At 32.2% G+C, this 17611-nt stretch overlaps 1 protein-coding gene across 1 annotated transcript; it reads right to left on the bottom strand.

Annotated features, from left to right (window-relative positions):
- Positions 1 to 141: 141 nt before the first annotated feature.
- On the bottom strand, positions 142 to 8763 carry LOC134262540 (calcium-activated chloride channel regulator 1-like). The gene is made up of 14 exons (XM_062744937.1): positions 8338 to 8763; positions 6817 to 7099; positions 6555 to 6690; positions 6296 to 6461; positions 5877 to 6003; positions 5502 to 5617; positions 5121 to 5156; positions 4790 to 5014; positions 3355 to 3648; positions 2778 to 2987; positions 2372 to 2648; positions 2010 to 2180; positions 1401 to 1610; positions 142 to 965 (listed from the first exon to the last, which is right to left on the bottom strand). Exons 1-14 carry the CDS (start codon positions 8500 to 8502, stop codon positions 388 to 390), a joined length of 2994 nt encoding a protein of 997 aa, XP_062600921.1. The 5' UTR covers positions 8503 to 8763; the 3' UTR covers positions 142 to 387.
- Between the last annotated feature and the right edge of the window lie 8848 nt (positions 8764 to 17611).

The raw sequence follows: 17611 nt of genomic DNA, 5'->3' as shown, positions 1-17611 counted from the left end.
TGTTGATGGGATATTTAACCAAAAAAAAAAAAACGAACGAAGTGTACATCTGTCTTATGTAAAGAAACTAAACATCGGTCAAGTTTTGGACATTCTAATCCTTCAAGAATGTTTTTCACTAAGTAGATATAAACAACAATAAAACATTTCTTTATTTATTTTAAACGATAATTGCTGAATTTTCGATGGATTTGATATACATAAATTAAAAAAGTACGTCAAAAGAAATTCAAAAACAGTCCATCTTCTTCTGTTTTAGTTCCAGCGTGTACAAATCTTTGCAGTTAGTACGAGTATTGTAGGCGAACTTTCCATTATAAAATTTAATGTGAATTAGTTCATCCCATCAAATCTCCCTATGATTCTTCGTTATAATTGCCATTTTTTTCAGGAAATATGGTAGGGATATACATCTCGTTTTTTAAATCTCGGATCGTTGGCATAATATTGCCTGGTTATTTGTTGGTTGTGCATTTGATGCATGTACATATGCAACATGTGATTTTGGTATTGCGCTTGATAAGGATCATATGAAATATCATTTGAAAATTGGCCATATTGTTCTCTAGATTTGTAGCTTGATTTCCTTCTGGAAGCATTTCTTCTCTTACAAAAGCATATTCCACATAAAACAATTATACAAACAAGTAATGCTGCTACACACGCAGATGCAATGACGCCATCATAGGACAACGTTGGTGGCTGTGTTCGGACAGGTTGCCAAGAGTTATCGGTAACCACAGACAGAGACAGAATATTTGAGACATCTCCCTTGTTCCCTGCGTCATCAACAGCTCGGACTGCTAAATAGTAATTTACACCAACTTCTGGTAACGATAAAGAGAAGAATTCGGTATTACCGGGTTTTGACGGTGTTGGTACTTGGTCGGTCAAAGCATTGACTCTGTCTGGAAGATTCAGCAAATCCGAGTAGGACTTTGACAACAAAATCAAATAAGATGTAGCTAGAAATAGAAAAGATTATCAAGTTCATATTTCATGAGAACTAAGAAGAAGTTGTTTAACTTTAAATATTGTGAATATTTTTATATTGATCCATGAAAGACAATGTTGAAAATGAAAAAAAATCCATATTATCTCAAAATGTAAAAAAACAATGGAAGAATAACATTTTATCAAATGGTCTTCATGAGGTTCTAGTATTCCGATATGTCTTACAAGAAATCAAAGCATTATCATTTGAATGTATATTAAGTTTGAGAGTGCAGAACAGAACAAAAGTCCAAAAATATTTTTTTTTGTTTTGGACAATTACAATGGCAACAATTTTCAAAACGTAATTTCATTACAAAAATAACCATTTATACATTATTTAATTCATATATACATGTATATCGATAAATTCATAACATAAGGATATCGCACACAGCCTTGAATACCTGATCCATATGTGACGTCATCTCCGACAGCGTTCCAGCTAATGTTAAAGAGGTTTCCGTTTGACGTCACTACTTTGAGTGTTGTTATTCTAGCTGGTGGAATTTTGTCACCTCCTTCGGCTGAAGTTTTGTAATTCTGCACAGTGATGGAACCACCGGAAGTTACTCGTTTGAATCCTGCAACTGTTCCAGTTACAAGATCTGTTCCGGCTATAATTTCAACAAAAATCACACGGTAAGTCGTTTAAATCATGTAAATATTCAATTTTTAGAGGCGCGACAAGTTACTTTTTAGACTAAATGGTTAAATTAAATATACTTTACTATCATAAAATATAGGTAGAAAATTAAAAGGTAAATAATATGGCCTTTGACATTAAATATCTGCAAGCGATTTCTTTTTGAGGCAACATGCACAGGGAGAGAAATCTTTTGTCAGAATAGACAAGACGATTGACCAGACAGCAAAAAGAACCAGTAAAAACAGTGAAAAGAGATTGAAATTCACAATAAAACGGATTACACAGTTTTCAATGTATAATGCTTCATCTATAATTAAGACTACTGATGGCTAGAATCAAATAGTGTAATACAAAAAGACATCCTTACGGACATTGTCCTGAGCAGCTCTTTTACGTCTTTTCACTTTTGGAACCAAAATTTTGGTTTCTCCACTTTTTCCCGTCACAGAGACTTTCAGACTATGTCTTCCAGCAGATTTAATTTGAGAAGGTAATATCACACCCGTGTAGAGACCATCACCTTGAACTATATCTTCACCTACATATAGAAATCATAACCAGGCAATGATATCGATAGCAATCCACCATTAATAGTTCACCCGTAAAAATGAGTTTAATTATAGCTCGTTATCTCCATATTTTTCATGTAAATAAGCCAAATTCGTCTATGACCATCCACGAGAGATTGCCCTTTTTAGAAAATGTTCAAAAATATTTATGTTTGCATACCAAAGCCATTATCAGAGAGATTAATTGTTGTCATGTGATCCTCTGAATCCTCAAGCAACATTTCGACGCTAGCATCTAAAACTGGCGATGATCCCTTTTGTACTTGTGCGAAAAGATTAATCGTATTAGAAGGCGAGAAATCAAATGAGTCTGTTGAGGACCACGCAGACGCAGTGATGACTTCCTCTGATGGATTTCTGGGATATGAATGCGCGGTCAGTGTTAGAACAAGTCCAGTGTCAAAAGATGACGTAACATTCACCACATAATCACCAACCTTCAAAATATAATTTTATCTAAAGATAATCAAAGGTTCAAATCTGACTTCAATACTCAAGGAACAATCTCATACCTAAGCTAGCGCGTCACTCAAGTGAGACTTCCAGATTTCATAAGTAACACGTACCTCAGCTAGTGCGTCAATCTTAACGCGACAAGAATCGTTACATACACCGGATGTCCATATTCTATTCCCAGGTCCAGACAGAGATAATGTAGCATAGTTCACGCCAGGACCCTGAAGTAACAATGTTGTGTCCCGTCCTATTGTGTCGTCAATAGAAATGATACTGGTGTAATTCCGATCTTTCGTGACATTCAGACTTTTACTTTCTATCTGAAAAAAAATAACACGAAATAATTCAATCCTTACACTGTGTTTAAGATATACGGATACTTATTCTATATATATTGTATGGGAAACAATTAACCTAGACTAACTGTAATCAAGCTAAAAAAAAATTCCTGTGCTTTGAAATAAGAGTAGATTAAACAAGGTATCATAGAAGCATCATGGTTTGGTAAGGTTGTGTAGAGATATAAGCCAAGAATGTTATATTTGGAATATTTATTGCCGTCCTTAAAACAAATTCCCAAGGCATGATTTTTTTTTGGTAATACCAAAAAAGACCCCAGGTCAATTAAAATAAAGATTTCGAAAATCTCATATTTAATACTGATACTCGAAATATGTCAATACTGACCTGAAAAAGTTTACTCTCGTCATCAGAAGCACATTCAGCAATATTTACAAAACTATCAATCAGAGCGGTAGACTGGTCATATCCGGAATAAAAATGGCTTGAACCTCCACTATTTTTTGCCAAGGTTTCCATGTTTTTGTCTGCATTTCTACCAATGGCAATGGTTGTAACAATTACTTTTTCAGCTAAGATTTCATTCTCAACCTCGTTTATCCCTGGAAGATGTGTATTTTCACCATCAGTCACTAAAATGATTTCGCTGCCACTGATGTTTACTCCGAGTGTCTTTAATACCTGGAATATTATCACAGAGTCTCAGACATTTTCATGCAGATATTTAATACACAACGAATATCTAATTACTAGCAAGATAAAAAAAGTTTGATTATGAGTTATTAAGTTTATTGTACATTTAATATGATTTATTATAATTATTTTTTTCTGATTTAGACTGATATATTTTCATTTTATTTTTTAGAGAACTTGAAATAAACAGGTATTGAACAGATTAAATTATTCTTATTTCACTAGTAGAATAATTATTTCCACCAAAATCTGCCTCTTGACAGGATTTTATTTTATTTGTGATGTATCATCTATTAAATATATCTCAAATTTCATTGTATGATTAAAAAAACATAATATAAATCTGATCAGAAATGGGTTGATATCTTTCTTTTTGAGAACGAGCTCTATGAAAGGGTAAGCATTTAATGTTTTTTTTTAAATAAAAAAAAGTTTTCAATAATGCCTTACAGAAAATAACTCAATCAATACATTTTTATAATTATATACACATGTAGCAAATAGATATTCTAGAATAAAAATAATAACTTTAAATTTTAAGAACATTTTAGCATCCAATATCTTAGCTTTTTATTGAACTTTTAGAATAACGTTATATGAAGTAACGTTGTCCAAAACATTTCAAAATCAATCAAACCACAGGTAGTGTCAGTTAGGTAAGTTATTTTTTTTATTATACAGATGTACGTATTAGCCTAAATATAACCTCGATTAAAAATCTATAACACAGTAGGGTTATTGAAATGATTTGATACTGAATATTGAGAGGACAGCTGAAAATATCAATACTGAAAAAAATCTTATTTGACTCAGATAATTAATTGGAAACAATAATCAATAAAATTAAATATATATATATATATATATATATATATATATATATATATATATATATATATATATATATATATATATATATATATATATATATACATACATATATATATATATATATATATATATATATATATATATATATATATATATATATATATATATATATATATATATATATATATATATATAATACGTTATGCTGAAATATACATGAAGACACCTCACTTTTATTATCATCTTGTAAGTGCCCCTTTGTTCATAATAAATTATAACTAATAAAATGATTCTGTACCTGTATTCCTTCCCGAAGCCCTGTCCCGATAGAAGTACCTCCGCCAACGTCAATATCTTTGATTAGTGTGACTAGTTCTTGTCGTACGGCGCCCGTCGTTACGGACCTGACTGGGGCTACAGTGTAAGCTGTTGTGTTGAATGCCACTATTCCAAGAGAACTCCCCATGGGTAGCCAATCCAGAATAAAAATGGAAGTTATTTCTTTCAATTTTGTCATTCTTTGCTTTGAAAAGGAAAGAAAGTTCTTTCATTTAGATTAGATTTGATTACAGTAGAAATATATTCATGGTTCAGAATAATAACATAATGATAAAAATAGCAATTTTTACCTTCCGTAGAACACTTGTATCATTAGAGGGACCATCCTAAAATATAAATGTTAACATCATTATGCAATAATTTCTGATGCTAGAAATAACAAACATTTTGAGTCTGCTTCAAAAAGTTTTAATGCAAACTGAACTTGCATAAAATTTTATATATTTTACATAATTTTTCATGCAATACAACTTCATACTTCCTGACTCAAAGACGCGAATCTTACCTGAGGATAGTTTGAAAGGATAGCAAGGAACAGAGAAGGGTATAAATCTTTATTACTAAGTCTATGTGCCTCTGGGTGCAACAAAGACTTAATATAGGTAGGTAGATATATATTTCCTGACTCTGAAATGTACATAAACTCTTACATTTCCTGACCTGTTACGTACATAAAAATTCATACTCCCGGACTTGTCCAAGACCATCACGAAATTTTGACCAGTTTTCTGTTGAACAACTCTAAATGTTGGCGTGGTATCTTGTGTCGGAGAACCTGGTGTTGTATCTATGTTATATATAATTAAAAATTACGTTAGCATTGGTATTACATCAGTAATTGGTTAACATTAATAAGTTATACGATATTTTTATTTGTTCTATTTTTAAGTAATGAAATCACAAGTGCAGTGTATAGAACAAAATTAATGAAGTTTGTTTAAAACAATTAAATAAATCTTTTCGTTAAAAACTTCAACCTATTCCAGGAAGTATTCTGACGACTTTTTTAAATTAGCAACTGTAGCTTTTTCAATCGCAAAAAATACCTTTGAAATCGGAGTGAAGTCTCATTACTTCCCAAGCACTTCTACCTTGGCAGAATCTGTTTTGTGGAGTCTGCGCTTCCTTGTTGTGTGGAACAGTGTTGCCATTGTCATCACAAAACTCTTCCACCTTTATAGATGATAAGGCATTATATTACACAAGAGATAAAATGCGTCCTAGCTGTATTATGCATCCTTGTGTTCCATATATTGATGCATTAATAAACTCTGTTCGGTGTGAAAAGATTTAAGAATTTCTAAAAAGATTAATATTTACTTTTAAATTAAAAAAATCATGTATGCAGTAAAAAGAAGGAAAAAAAACTATTCAAGAAATTTTCAAGGGTTTTCTTTATTAAGTTCAACGGAACAGTATTAAAGCAATTGAAGTAACTGTTGCTTTTGCACAGTTAGGTTCTTACACTTGAGATTCCTGGTTTCCCCATTATTGACCCCTTGACGGCATTTCCTGATTCATCTGCGCAAAACTTACAGTCCTTCTCAGGTAAACCATTCTCGTCTAATGAACACTGCATTTGACTCTCACAATACGAGAGCTCTCTTTTTCCTATGATATCTTTAGCACAGCTGGAAATATAAGTAGATTTGAAAAAAACTGTCAGTTTTCAAACAGAGGGCCGTTTATTTTCTGAATATAATTTTCTTTTGTAAGGTACCTACATGTTTGGTTTAAATGTTCCTTCAGATGGATAAAACCATGTATTTGTGTTTAAGTCCTGCATTGGAGATTCCTTATCACCATGTTCGTCGAATAAACCCCATCTAAAATGGCCCCAAAGATGCACTAAAATTTTATCTACAATTGCAAGAAGAAACAATAAACATTGCAAAATTTCTCTTGAAAATGACTGTCTCGTGCATATAACAACCGAGATACAATTATAATGCAAGGATTTTTACAAATATTTTTTAACTGCAATACCTCCGCTTTTCTGAGCTGGAAGAATCTGTACCGTATATGGTTCTAAATGTATGTGCTTTCCTGATTTTCCGCAACCGGTCATACCAGATACATATGGCCTGTTATCCACCAGTGGGTTAGGATTGTCAACAATCACATGTGCAGAATCGAGTTGGGGTCCTCTAACAAAATCGTTGGTAATATCGTTTGGCCATGACTTTGGTATTACTATTGTAATATCCTTAAAGTAGAGATGGTATTTTGTTGACTCGTACAATTGGGCTGAAGCGGCCATAAATAGGTCCTATAAGAAACGAATATAAAGATGATTAGTTCTGACATTTTATTTTGCATCTTTCTACTAAATGACTTATATAATGACTCATATACATGTATAATCTTATATGTTGACGGCACAGCAGCTGTGGAAAGGTGGGTGACTACAGACCTATATGTATTCAGTTTAAATATGTTTCCGCATCTTTGAAGCGCTGAAGACATTTGTAATATCTAAACTAGTTTCAAATAATGTTGAATTTTCCTTCAGTTTTCGGGAAAAAGAGAACCAAAGAGAAATTAAGATAAAACGAAAAAGATTGTTTGATTTCAAGTTTAGGTTTATTTGATGTGACTGTAAAAATAATTAGCTTCAATTTGTAAAGTTATAATTTTCTCTTTCCCAAGTTCCCAGAAGGACTCATCGTCGCAAACCACGGCCAAAATGTACGCTCCTCTACCATCTAGTATATGCGGACTCCGGACCGTGGCTTGAGACGATGAGAAGGACTTTGCTATCATCCTCGCAGTTTCCATTTAGCAAATAATAATGATTAAAATAAAATAAGTAATTTATTTCTATATAAATTTCTTGAATTAATATTGTCTAATTTAAAAGAAAAGATACATCGATATCACAGAAGCATTAAAATCAATGCTTATTTACATTTATTTAAAAGAAGAACCTGCTTGTTAAATGTGTACTTTTTAAGATTTAAATAAAAATGTTTTAAAGGTAAATAGAGCAAATAACAGATCCAAGTTATTTAAAAATGCGTTCGGTTTTCAAGGTTTCTGATTTTTCTCTACGCCTTTTATCAAATTTTACAATCACTGCATTTCTTTTGATAAGGAATTCGGGTGTTTCTTCTATGGTATTGAGTTGCTTCATTTACATGTTTAATTTTAAATTTTGCGACTTATCTCAAGGTCATTGGATCGTTATATTAAGCAAATCTTTATATTAACAAAATACCAATTTACTAGTATTCTGAAATTTTAATTTGAATTTCTTAAAACCAAATTTATATTATATTATCAAACAAATCATATAATATTCAGCTTTAATTGACAAACAAATCAATACCCATGTACATGTTGTATACATTATAAAAACCCCTAAGAGAGATATCAGTTCGCATGCATTTTATCTACAGTATTGTACAGTGTACACGTTTACTCTGAATGAAGAAACAAAGAGTTTCTATTCAATTCATTGTACGTTTAAAAAAAAATTCCTTTCTACATGAAAGAAGAAAACCTCACCTTAATTTTTTGTATCTGTATTTGAGTAGGTTGAAGTTTACTGGATATTGCAACAGTGACTCCAGTATAACCGTTTCCATTTATCCGAATCCTATTTGACTGACAAACAGCCCTGACACTAGAGCTAAAACATAAAGAAATTAAGTAAAAGGCCAAAAACCTCATGATTTTTGACGCATTACCACACCTTCGTGTACAAGTCACGGACTCTATTAATTACCGCATGCGTTGAAAACCCGGGTATTTTGCTAAATATGGCCAATCATGTTCCTTTACAAAAAAGGTGAAATGAATAGCAGCTAAATGGGGTCGATTTACAATTTTGCAAACTGGTTGTCGTGTTAAAATCTACGGTTAAAGTGAAACAAGGTTAAACGTCAATTCAAATATTTAGGTGATTTTTTAAATACAATTATACTGATATTTCCGATAACTAGGTCATAGAATACCAGTATTTCCTAATGACACAACCACTGAATACAGCATCGAGTTTGTTACAATTCCATTCAGTTAAACTTAATCATCAATTTTAAATGTCCAATAAATCAAAAACAAAATTGTTGGGTAATCATTTGAAACGTGAGAATTTTTTAAGATGATGTTTCTTTTTATAGTTGATAGTGGATATACTATACAATTATGAACTTCAGTGTAGGTCGATATGTGGTTATTAGGACTCATGGCAATTGATATTGACCGAAGACACAGAAAGTGATAGCGACCGAGCCTGCGAGGTCGCTATCATTTTCTGTGTCTTCGGTCAATATCAATATTGCCATGAGTCCTTATAGCCACATATTGACCGTTCACTGAAGTCCATAATAGTTATATTATATAATCTTTCAAAGTGAATGCTCTGACACAGTCCTAACTGAACAGACTCGGCTGTCATTACGTCACAATGGTGAAAACACGCTTCTTATATTATGACGTCACGTTCTACGTAGCTTTGGTGCAACTGAACGGTGTGTCGTGTGATATTTTCCGCGTACGCGCTTTTGCGTCGACATCACAAAAGGAGGAATATCACGTGACGTTCTTTCAACCAATGAAAATTACGAAAATAATCTTCTTATATAATATATAAAGTTCAAGTCACTCTTCAAGATGATCAACTGAGTCCTATAAGAAATTAATTAACATATATTATTTTGTAAAGTATCGTGTGGCTTTGACAACAGTTGCATACATCATAAAAAGCAGAAACATACAGACAATGATAATAATTCGAGAAGATTTTAAAAATAAAAACCTCAAATTTTAATGAATGAAAAAGGCAGTCTTGCATGAATTACAAACACAAAAAGGACGACGGTGAAATTCATTTAAGGTAAAACCGTGACTCTATGAAATTTGAAACTCAAAAGAGTGATGCATGTGACCTGAATTCATGGTCTTTGATCTGAAAATACTATTAAAACATGTCGAATAATTGAGATCATAGTTACTTGTGGGCGGTGCATGTAACCCCATCCCAAAATATTCAACCCAGGGGAGACTAGTTGGACATATCTTTACAAATTATATCTAAACAAATTTATCATGTGTGCCATCGGAAAAATCGACTAAAACATTAAAAAAATATCATTAAACATAACTATACCCCACTATAATAATATAATATGGGGTATATTGTGTTAAACGATCATTTGGGGGTTCCCCTATTTCCGTCGAAGGTATACATGATATATGAGGTCATAATGATCATATTTGGAAAGGAATGTCCAATTCGCCCTGAGGAATAATTTTAGTAGGCGTCCTGTCCAAGAGTACATTTGATTAAAAATTGGATATTTTTACAATAACTTGTCAAGGGAAATTGCCTTTTTTTCATATTTTGTAAATATTATTTTTTTTTCTTTTAAAAGAACTTCGATAATTTTCCTTTCAAATAACTGCCCCATATTTTAAACAAATAGCAGACCACATTTGCAAATGTAAACAAGTGCGTTAGAAATCCTTATCAAGATAAAACTTCATAATTATGTTTAATACACACATTGGTGTAAAATCTCTTTCTATTCCCCCCTCTCTCTCTCTCTCTCTCTCTCTCTCTCTCTCTCTCTCTCTCTCTCTCTCTCTCTCTCTCTCTCTCTCTCTCTCTCTCCGTCATATAACATGTATAACAAATCATTGAAGTTGATTTTGCTTTCTTATACAAGATTCCAGTAAAAATCGAAAAAAAGATGCAAGTAGATTTATATTGATTTTACATACATTTTTGCTTATCTGTTGGTTGTGTTTTAACACATTACAACGGAAAGAACTCATATGTATGTATAAATGTGTTTTGTTTTCAACTAAAACAATTTATGCATTTTAGAAAACTAAATTGACTTTTTGGTATAGATGTTTTAAGAAACCAATTTCCATAAATGTATATGAATTTTCGCTTTTAATTTCTTTGGCATTTGGTCATATAAAAAGTTTTTGATGACAAAACTGGTGCATATCATGAAACTTGTATACAACAAACTCATGAACAGGAGTAATACATATTTCAACGGAAACACTAGGCCCCAAGACCATAAACTGAGAACAGACTTAAGTCAAATTTCAAATTGATAGAACTTTCGGAATAATTTTGATAATAAAATAAAATTTTCATTATATGTTTGAATTGAAGCGTTTTGCACAATTGCAAATTTTTATCTTATACAATGAATGAAACTTCAGATATTAAAAATCTTTGACTTAAGTCTGTTATCAGTTTATGGTCTTGGAGCCAGATGTACAGTGGCGTGCCAAAAGTGAAGATAATTTTATTTTTTCTCTATATATTTCATTGAAAACAACATTTTGTAAAATCATAGGTAAATGGTCAATTTTTGTCCAATTTAATTATTTATTTCAGTACTTAAATCAGGAAATGTGTAGTTATCTTTCTTTAAAAGATCATTACACGTTTAATGTAGTAAAATATAGTTCATTAAACATAGTTCAAAATTCAAGAAATGTTGAATATAATTCATTGTGAGTATATTACTTAAAAATTCATGTCACACTTATATTACAATATTTTAAGATTATCAATGCTTATCAGATAAAAACTATTGTTTTTTTTAACTGCAACAATTTCTTGGAATATCAAGAAATTTTTGATAAAATCTGTCAAGAAATGTTGTCATACCAGCGATTTTACAAAATACTGTTTTCAATGAAATATATAAAGAAAAAATAAAATTATCTTCACTTTTGGCACACAACTGTAGGTTTTTGAGCTTAGAAGGAATAAGAATCTCTGTCTGTTGTATAATGCACTAAACAGCTACATTGAAGTCAACATTCCCCTTACAATTAGTATGTTGTAAGGGGAATAATACATGTAAAAGTCTCCTGTGACAGCATGCACATTGCATGTCTTTGTGAAACAAATCAGTCTGCACACATGTAAAATTTACGCATACACATACGCTTTAATATTTACATTCGTCTTCAAACCATAATTTGCTTTAAAGATTTTTCATTCAACGAAAATAAATGGTCCGTATGAAATATTCCATGATGTTTTTAAAACAGCGATTCATTTACAGTCTATACGCTTTGATGAACAAACACGGATACCTTTGTATGTTAACTAATTATCGATACTAAAATCTTTTAGACTGCAATAGATATGAAATGAAAAATACTTTCCTGCCAACTCTGCCATGGAGAATTTAATCCTAATTGTTAATAAAATAAAACGTTTATGTTATACGTGAACTTGAATTTCAATATTATTAAAATTACAGATTAATGGGCTATTGCAATGTGTCACAGGGCTGCTTCCCCAAAATTGCAAGGCATTGTATATAAAATAGTATATATTCAAAATATGTACAAATACACGCGCAGTTCTTGCTAAATGGCCGACTGGCTCAGTGGCTCAATGTCGTAATTGGCATAAATGGTATAAAAGTTATAAAAGTGACCAAGTATAGAATAAATCAAAGTCAGATACAGACATGAATTTTGATACATAAATTGTTTTCCTTGCATTTTTACTGATACATTTACTTATAGGTACATTACAAATACATTTAAAGTTGCATTTTACTGCACTGTACTTTCAATAAATCTCCTTTACTTTACAGAATTTTTACGTCCAACTTCCACATTGATAAACATACTTTATTTCTGCTAAGATTTAGGTTTCTTCATTGTCAGCATGCTACAAAATTAATTTTACAATAGCTTCAAAACAATGTGAGGTATAAAGTTAAAACATTGACAATTTATGAATATATCATAAGATTGCTCAATCCCCTTAACCACAGTCACACATTCTAACGTACATGTACATGTACTCGTATATGCCATTTTCTATTTCTAACGCAAAATCACGCGCACATGTATACCGTTTTCCCGCGATCACACATTTTTCGCGCACTTTAAAAAGAACCTTTAATGTTCATTTCATGCCAATTTCCTTGTATTTTATATTTGCTTTAATCTCTAAATTTAAAAAATTAAAAAACTTTTTTCTTATTAAAACATTACATCATAATATTCCTTAGTACGCTAAACTTAATTTAAGAGACTTGTACCGCGCTATAAAGTGCTTGCAGGGAAAAGGTAACGCCTCATTTCTATGATGTGATTTTGCGTTGAATAACAATGGCATATAAAGAGTACATGTACGTTAGAATGTGTGACTTGAAAACAAATATGTAAAAAATAAAAGATTTAGCGAGAAAAATTATGTACAAAAAAAAATCAATATTTTTTTTAAATGCACCTGCTTAATTCTGTGCTTTTAGTGAAAACCATCTTAGCAGAAATAATACATGTTTATCAATGAAAGGCAAGTTGGACGTGAATCGTCTTTGAAAGACTTTTATTGAAAGCACAGCATGTATAAAGGCCTGAACCCTTTAAATCCGCTATTTGTAATGTACTTTCGATGGCAAATCTAAACATTTGGACAAAATAAGCAGGAAAACAATTTCTAGAGGCTATCGAAGTCCAACTCGCACTTCATTGATAAATATACATTGTTCCTGCAATGATGGCTTTCACTAAAAGTATAGAATTAATAAGGTGTATTTTTGAAAATAAAGGCATTTTTAAAAATAATTTTCTCGATAAATATTTTTATTCCGTCTTTGTTTTCGAGTGGTACTTTCTACCTGTGAATCAATGATATATTTATAAACTGTAAAAGTTTCAGCTTTATAAATCACATAGTTTTGGAGCTATTGTAAAAATAAATTTTTGGACATATTCATGATATTGATCTTTGATGAAACCTTAAGACGAATACTATACGCCATATATTGTACATACAACACTATGTCTACATTAAACATATAATCATACGATTTTACTTTTACTTTATACTTTACATGAGCAAATACTACTTTAAATTGAATCTAATTTACGAATGAACTTATAGACTGAAAAAAAGTTCTGTTGCCATTACAGGAATATTAAACACGGTCAATAAATCACACAGCTTAAGGTAATAGATAAACACATTTATCCAGAATAGGTGGACCTCTGGTCATGAAATATTAAACAAATAAATATAAGGGAAAGACGAGCCGTTTCACACACTACTTCTCTCGTCAATTGCTACGTAACGCCCACTCTGATTTCTGAAATCACGGGATTTTAGTTGCCTGGTAAACCCTGCTGAACAAGCTTAATAGTATGGAGAACATATAAGGCTACTAATATTAGTTAAACAGTAATTTGGTGAAAATTTATGGAAAACAATTATGGGCATGAATTAAGACACAATGAATATATCTGAGATATTATCTCCCCTCTATTTAAATCTTGGTGCAACCTGCTGTTAAAAAGGAGACCACACAAGGGATACAATGATCTATTTTTGTAGTCGCCTGCAGAGCAGAGGAGCACTAAGGGACCCCTTTTCCCGGCGTCTGTCTGTCCGTCCATCCGTCTAGCTGTCCCTCTGTCCGTCTGCCACACCAAAATTGTATCAGAGACATTGACTTGAATTTGTTAGTGTTCAATGGTGACGGAATTTACCGAGTTTTACTGCAGAGCCGGTAGAGGAAATTTACTTCATGGACGCCGACATAAGATACATGTAGGTTAAAATTGAAAGGTATAAAAAAAATTATTGACTGTGTTCTCGGGCTAAATGCGGCCCCAGGAAAACAGTTTCATTCTTGGGTCCGACAAAAGCATATTGCCCTCTAACCAAATAAAATAATGTATATTTTTATACAATAACTTCATTATAACTTATTCAATACCGTTACCATTTATATCTTTATTAGTGAAATAATACAAAATACAATCATTACAAATTTGTTTTGAAACAAAGGTTAATAACAAATATACAAAATTAAAGATTTACTGAGCAAAATTTATAGACAAAATCTGTGTCAGTGTGCTATAAAGCAGAAAAAGAATGGTATCACTTATATTGACTATGTATAAGGATAAGCACTTGTAAAAAAAATGAAAATGTATTCTGTTTGGTTATTATGTATTTCTTGTTTAGTATAGTTTTGTCGATTATGAACACAAGAAGTCCATGGGCCACATCGCTCATTTGAGTATCTGTTGTTTTCCCTCTGCACCCCCCTCAATCCAGTAAAACTTTAGTCACATATTGTGCCGCTAACCAACATCCCAAATGGTGATTAAAATGCCCTTAAAGCTAAACTACTTGGAGATGCTTCCATATTAATATGAACAATCATGAGAAGAAAATATCAAAAAAAAATTTCATATTTATTCAGATATAAAAGAGAGCGCTCCCGTAAGGAACCCTCTCTTATTAATGATCCCGAGTGCCACGTAAAGATCTAAATTTGAAGACAAACAGGATGAAAATCCACCATTCATTCGACTGAATGACAACTGAATCCCCACTGAATGGTCACGGAGAGGTCACTGAAAAGACCCTTTCCCGTGACCTTTCCGTGATCATTCAGTTACCATTCAGTCGATTGAATAGCACATACATTTCAGTGACCTTTCAGTTATCATTCAGTTGCATCTTTTTATTGAATAATCGGCTTATTTAACTTAAAAATTTTATTACTTTTTTCTGGTATAATAGCATTAAATTTATCTAATTCCGAATAAAAAATGGAGGAAAAAAATTAATACAAGAAAAAAATCGTGCTCATGGCCAGCATCGAACATTCACCGGTACATGGTGACGTCTCTAAGTAGAGAACACCAAACACGTAACGAACGAATATTAGTTTTACGAACAGTAAACTTGTTTACTTTGTGATTACCTGTGTAACTGACGAAACGTACGGACGAATCACACGTATAGAAAAATTTATCACTTTGATAAGTATAATCGCTTTGGTGTTCCATGTACCAGTATGATATAAATATATGCATATGTTCAGGTGTGTATTTATTGATTCCTTTTAATTAACTTATAACAAATGAAAATTGATCCATATTACATTAAAGCATTGGCAAACGAGAGGGGAGTTCCGGGGGTTTGAACCCCTCTTTATTTTTGTACACACACACAGAGAGAGAGAGAGAGAGAGAGAGAGAAAGAGAGAGAAAGAGAGAGAGAATAGCTTTTCTGTAATATAGATATTTATACGTCTAATCATTTGAAAAATAAAAAAAATCGCTGTCCTTTCTGCTCGCTAGATATGTAGATTCCAGCGAACTTTAGCTATACCATTTTTGGACCATCTTCAGGAGTAACTAACTTCAGAAGTATGCATAAATATTTTTAATCAAACTAGAAAAATATTAAAATGTTCCTGTAGCATGCAGAAACGCAGATTCAAGATTGAAAGTATTGTACCGAACAGAAAAGTGACACGAAGCCCCCTCTACCCCCTCCCAAGTTTAAAGTGTTGCGCATAGGTTTTTTTGTTTTGTTTTTGTTTGTTTGTTTTGCTTGTGAAATGTTTTTGGAGCTCCCCTTCTTATAAATGAAGCTACGGACTTGAAGTGGCCATGGTGTGATTCTTCGCATGAGTGCTGGGTACACCGACCTGGACCCCTCTCCTTTTTTTTCAAAAATTGCTTTTCTGTATGCCCATGTTAAAGGATGACCTTTGTTTATTACGATAATGTCTTATGTATGCATGGCACGCCAAATTCACAAAAATAAGGTAAACATATATAATTTCACAGTCGAAAAACTAGGTTTATCGGTTGTACACTAATGTAAATTATAGTTAACAATTGAAATTAATCTATATTTTACATCTGTAAACCACAGTTAACGCGATAAGCTATGTTCCAGAACAATAAACTATATATACTTAACACTAAAAACAATCATTTGCGGTTGCAAAACATAGATTATCTGATAAATACAGTTTCATGATTTATAAACTATGATTAACAACTCTTAACTATAGTTCACGATTGTAAATTATAGTTTAGATACGCGAATCTATGTTTATCAACAAATCTATTGTTACCGTTTTATTACAGACAGATTAATTTAGATTAGCATTCGTAAACGATAGTTAACAACCGTTAAATATAGTTTTACAGATGAAAACTATAGTTAACGAATTGTTAATTGCGGATCCAGGAATTTTAAAACGTGGGGGGGGGGGGGGCGCAGTAGAAGACTGGGAGGTCTGGGGGCTGCATTAAAGACCTGGTGGGGATCCAGAGGCGCAATCCAGGGGCGAAGGCCACGGAAACTGAGGAACTCTATAACAAATTAGAGGTGTTTTCCTGTTGATTTTAGGATAATACAAACAAAATTAAAAATCAAATGGAAGAGGGGGCACACGCCCGGCGCGCCGGTGCTGGATCCGCCTTTGCAATAATTACAATATAAACATAAAGCGAGTGATGTTATTTATATACTAGTAATACGGTTAATACCGTCGAGATACGTTCGTTCGTTGCGTGTTTGGTGTTCTCTTATGAGTAAAAAATTCTCCAACCGGACGCAAAACAAATAGAATCAGTCAATCATATTCCCATATAAACCTTTGATAGGCAATTATGGCCCTAGGGATCGAGATTTGAAAAAAAAAACTTGAATATATATTAGTATGTTTTACCTACGGATACTAATTGATTATGATTAACCATAGCTTTGCTGTTCTTGAGAAGACTTCATATATACATGTATTCAAATGTAAAATGTGAATTGCCTATAGTGGCCCAAACAATTCACAGGGGTCATGAATTGAACAAGTGTGACACTATAAATATATGTACTGGTTCCTCTTCTTTTTCAAAGTGGTTTTAAGTCTTAATTTTCTCCCTTTGAAAGGGATTAATTGCGTAATTAATAAACATTTTAAAGGCGAAACAAAATTCAACTCAAGTCTTTGTTTCTTTCATGATCCTGGGGTTA

This window comes from Saccostrea cucullata, unplaced genomic scaffold (genome assembly GCF_032062105.1).
Source record: "Saccostrea cucullata isolate Sc308-1 unplaced genomic scaffold, CSIRO_AGI_Scuc_v1 ctg1427, whole genome shotgun sequence".
NCBI classification, from domain to species: Eukaryota; Metazoa; Mollusca; class Bivalvia; order Ostreida; family Ostreidae; genus Saccostrea; species Saccostrea cuccullata.
This window is presented reverse-complemented; position numbering and strand designations above follow the sequence as displayed.

Coding starts and splice junctions, on each gene's coding strand:
- LOC134262540 (XM_062744937.1), bottom strand. CDS start 8,502: ATGAGGTTTTTGGCCTTTTACTTAATTTCTTTATGTTTTAGCTCTAGT. Junction 5,618..5,876: donor ACTTCACTCCGATTTCAAAG/GTATTTTTTGCG, acceptor TATATAACATAG/ATACAACACCAGGTTCTCCG. Junction 3,649..4,789: donor GGCTTCGGGAAGGAATACAG/GTACAGAATCAT, acceptor ATAATATTCCAG/GTATTAAAGACACTCGGAGT.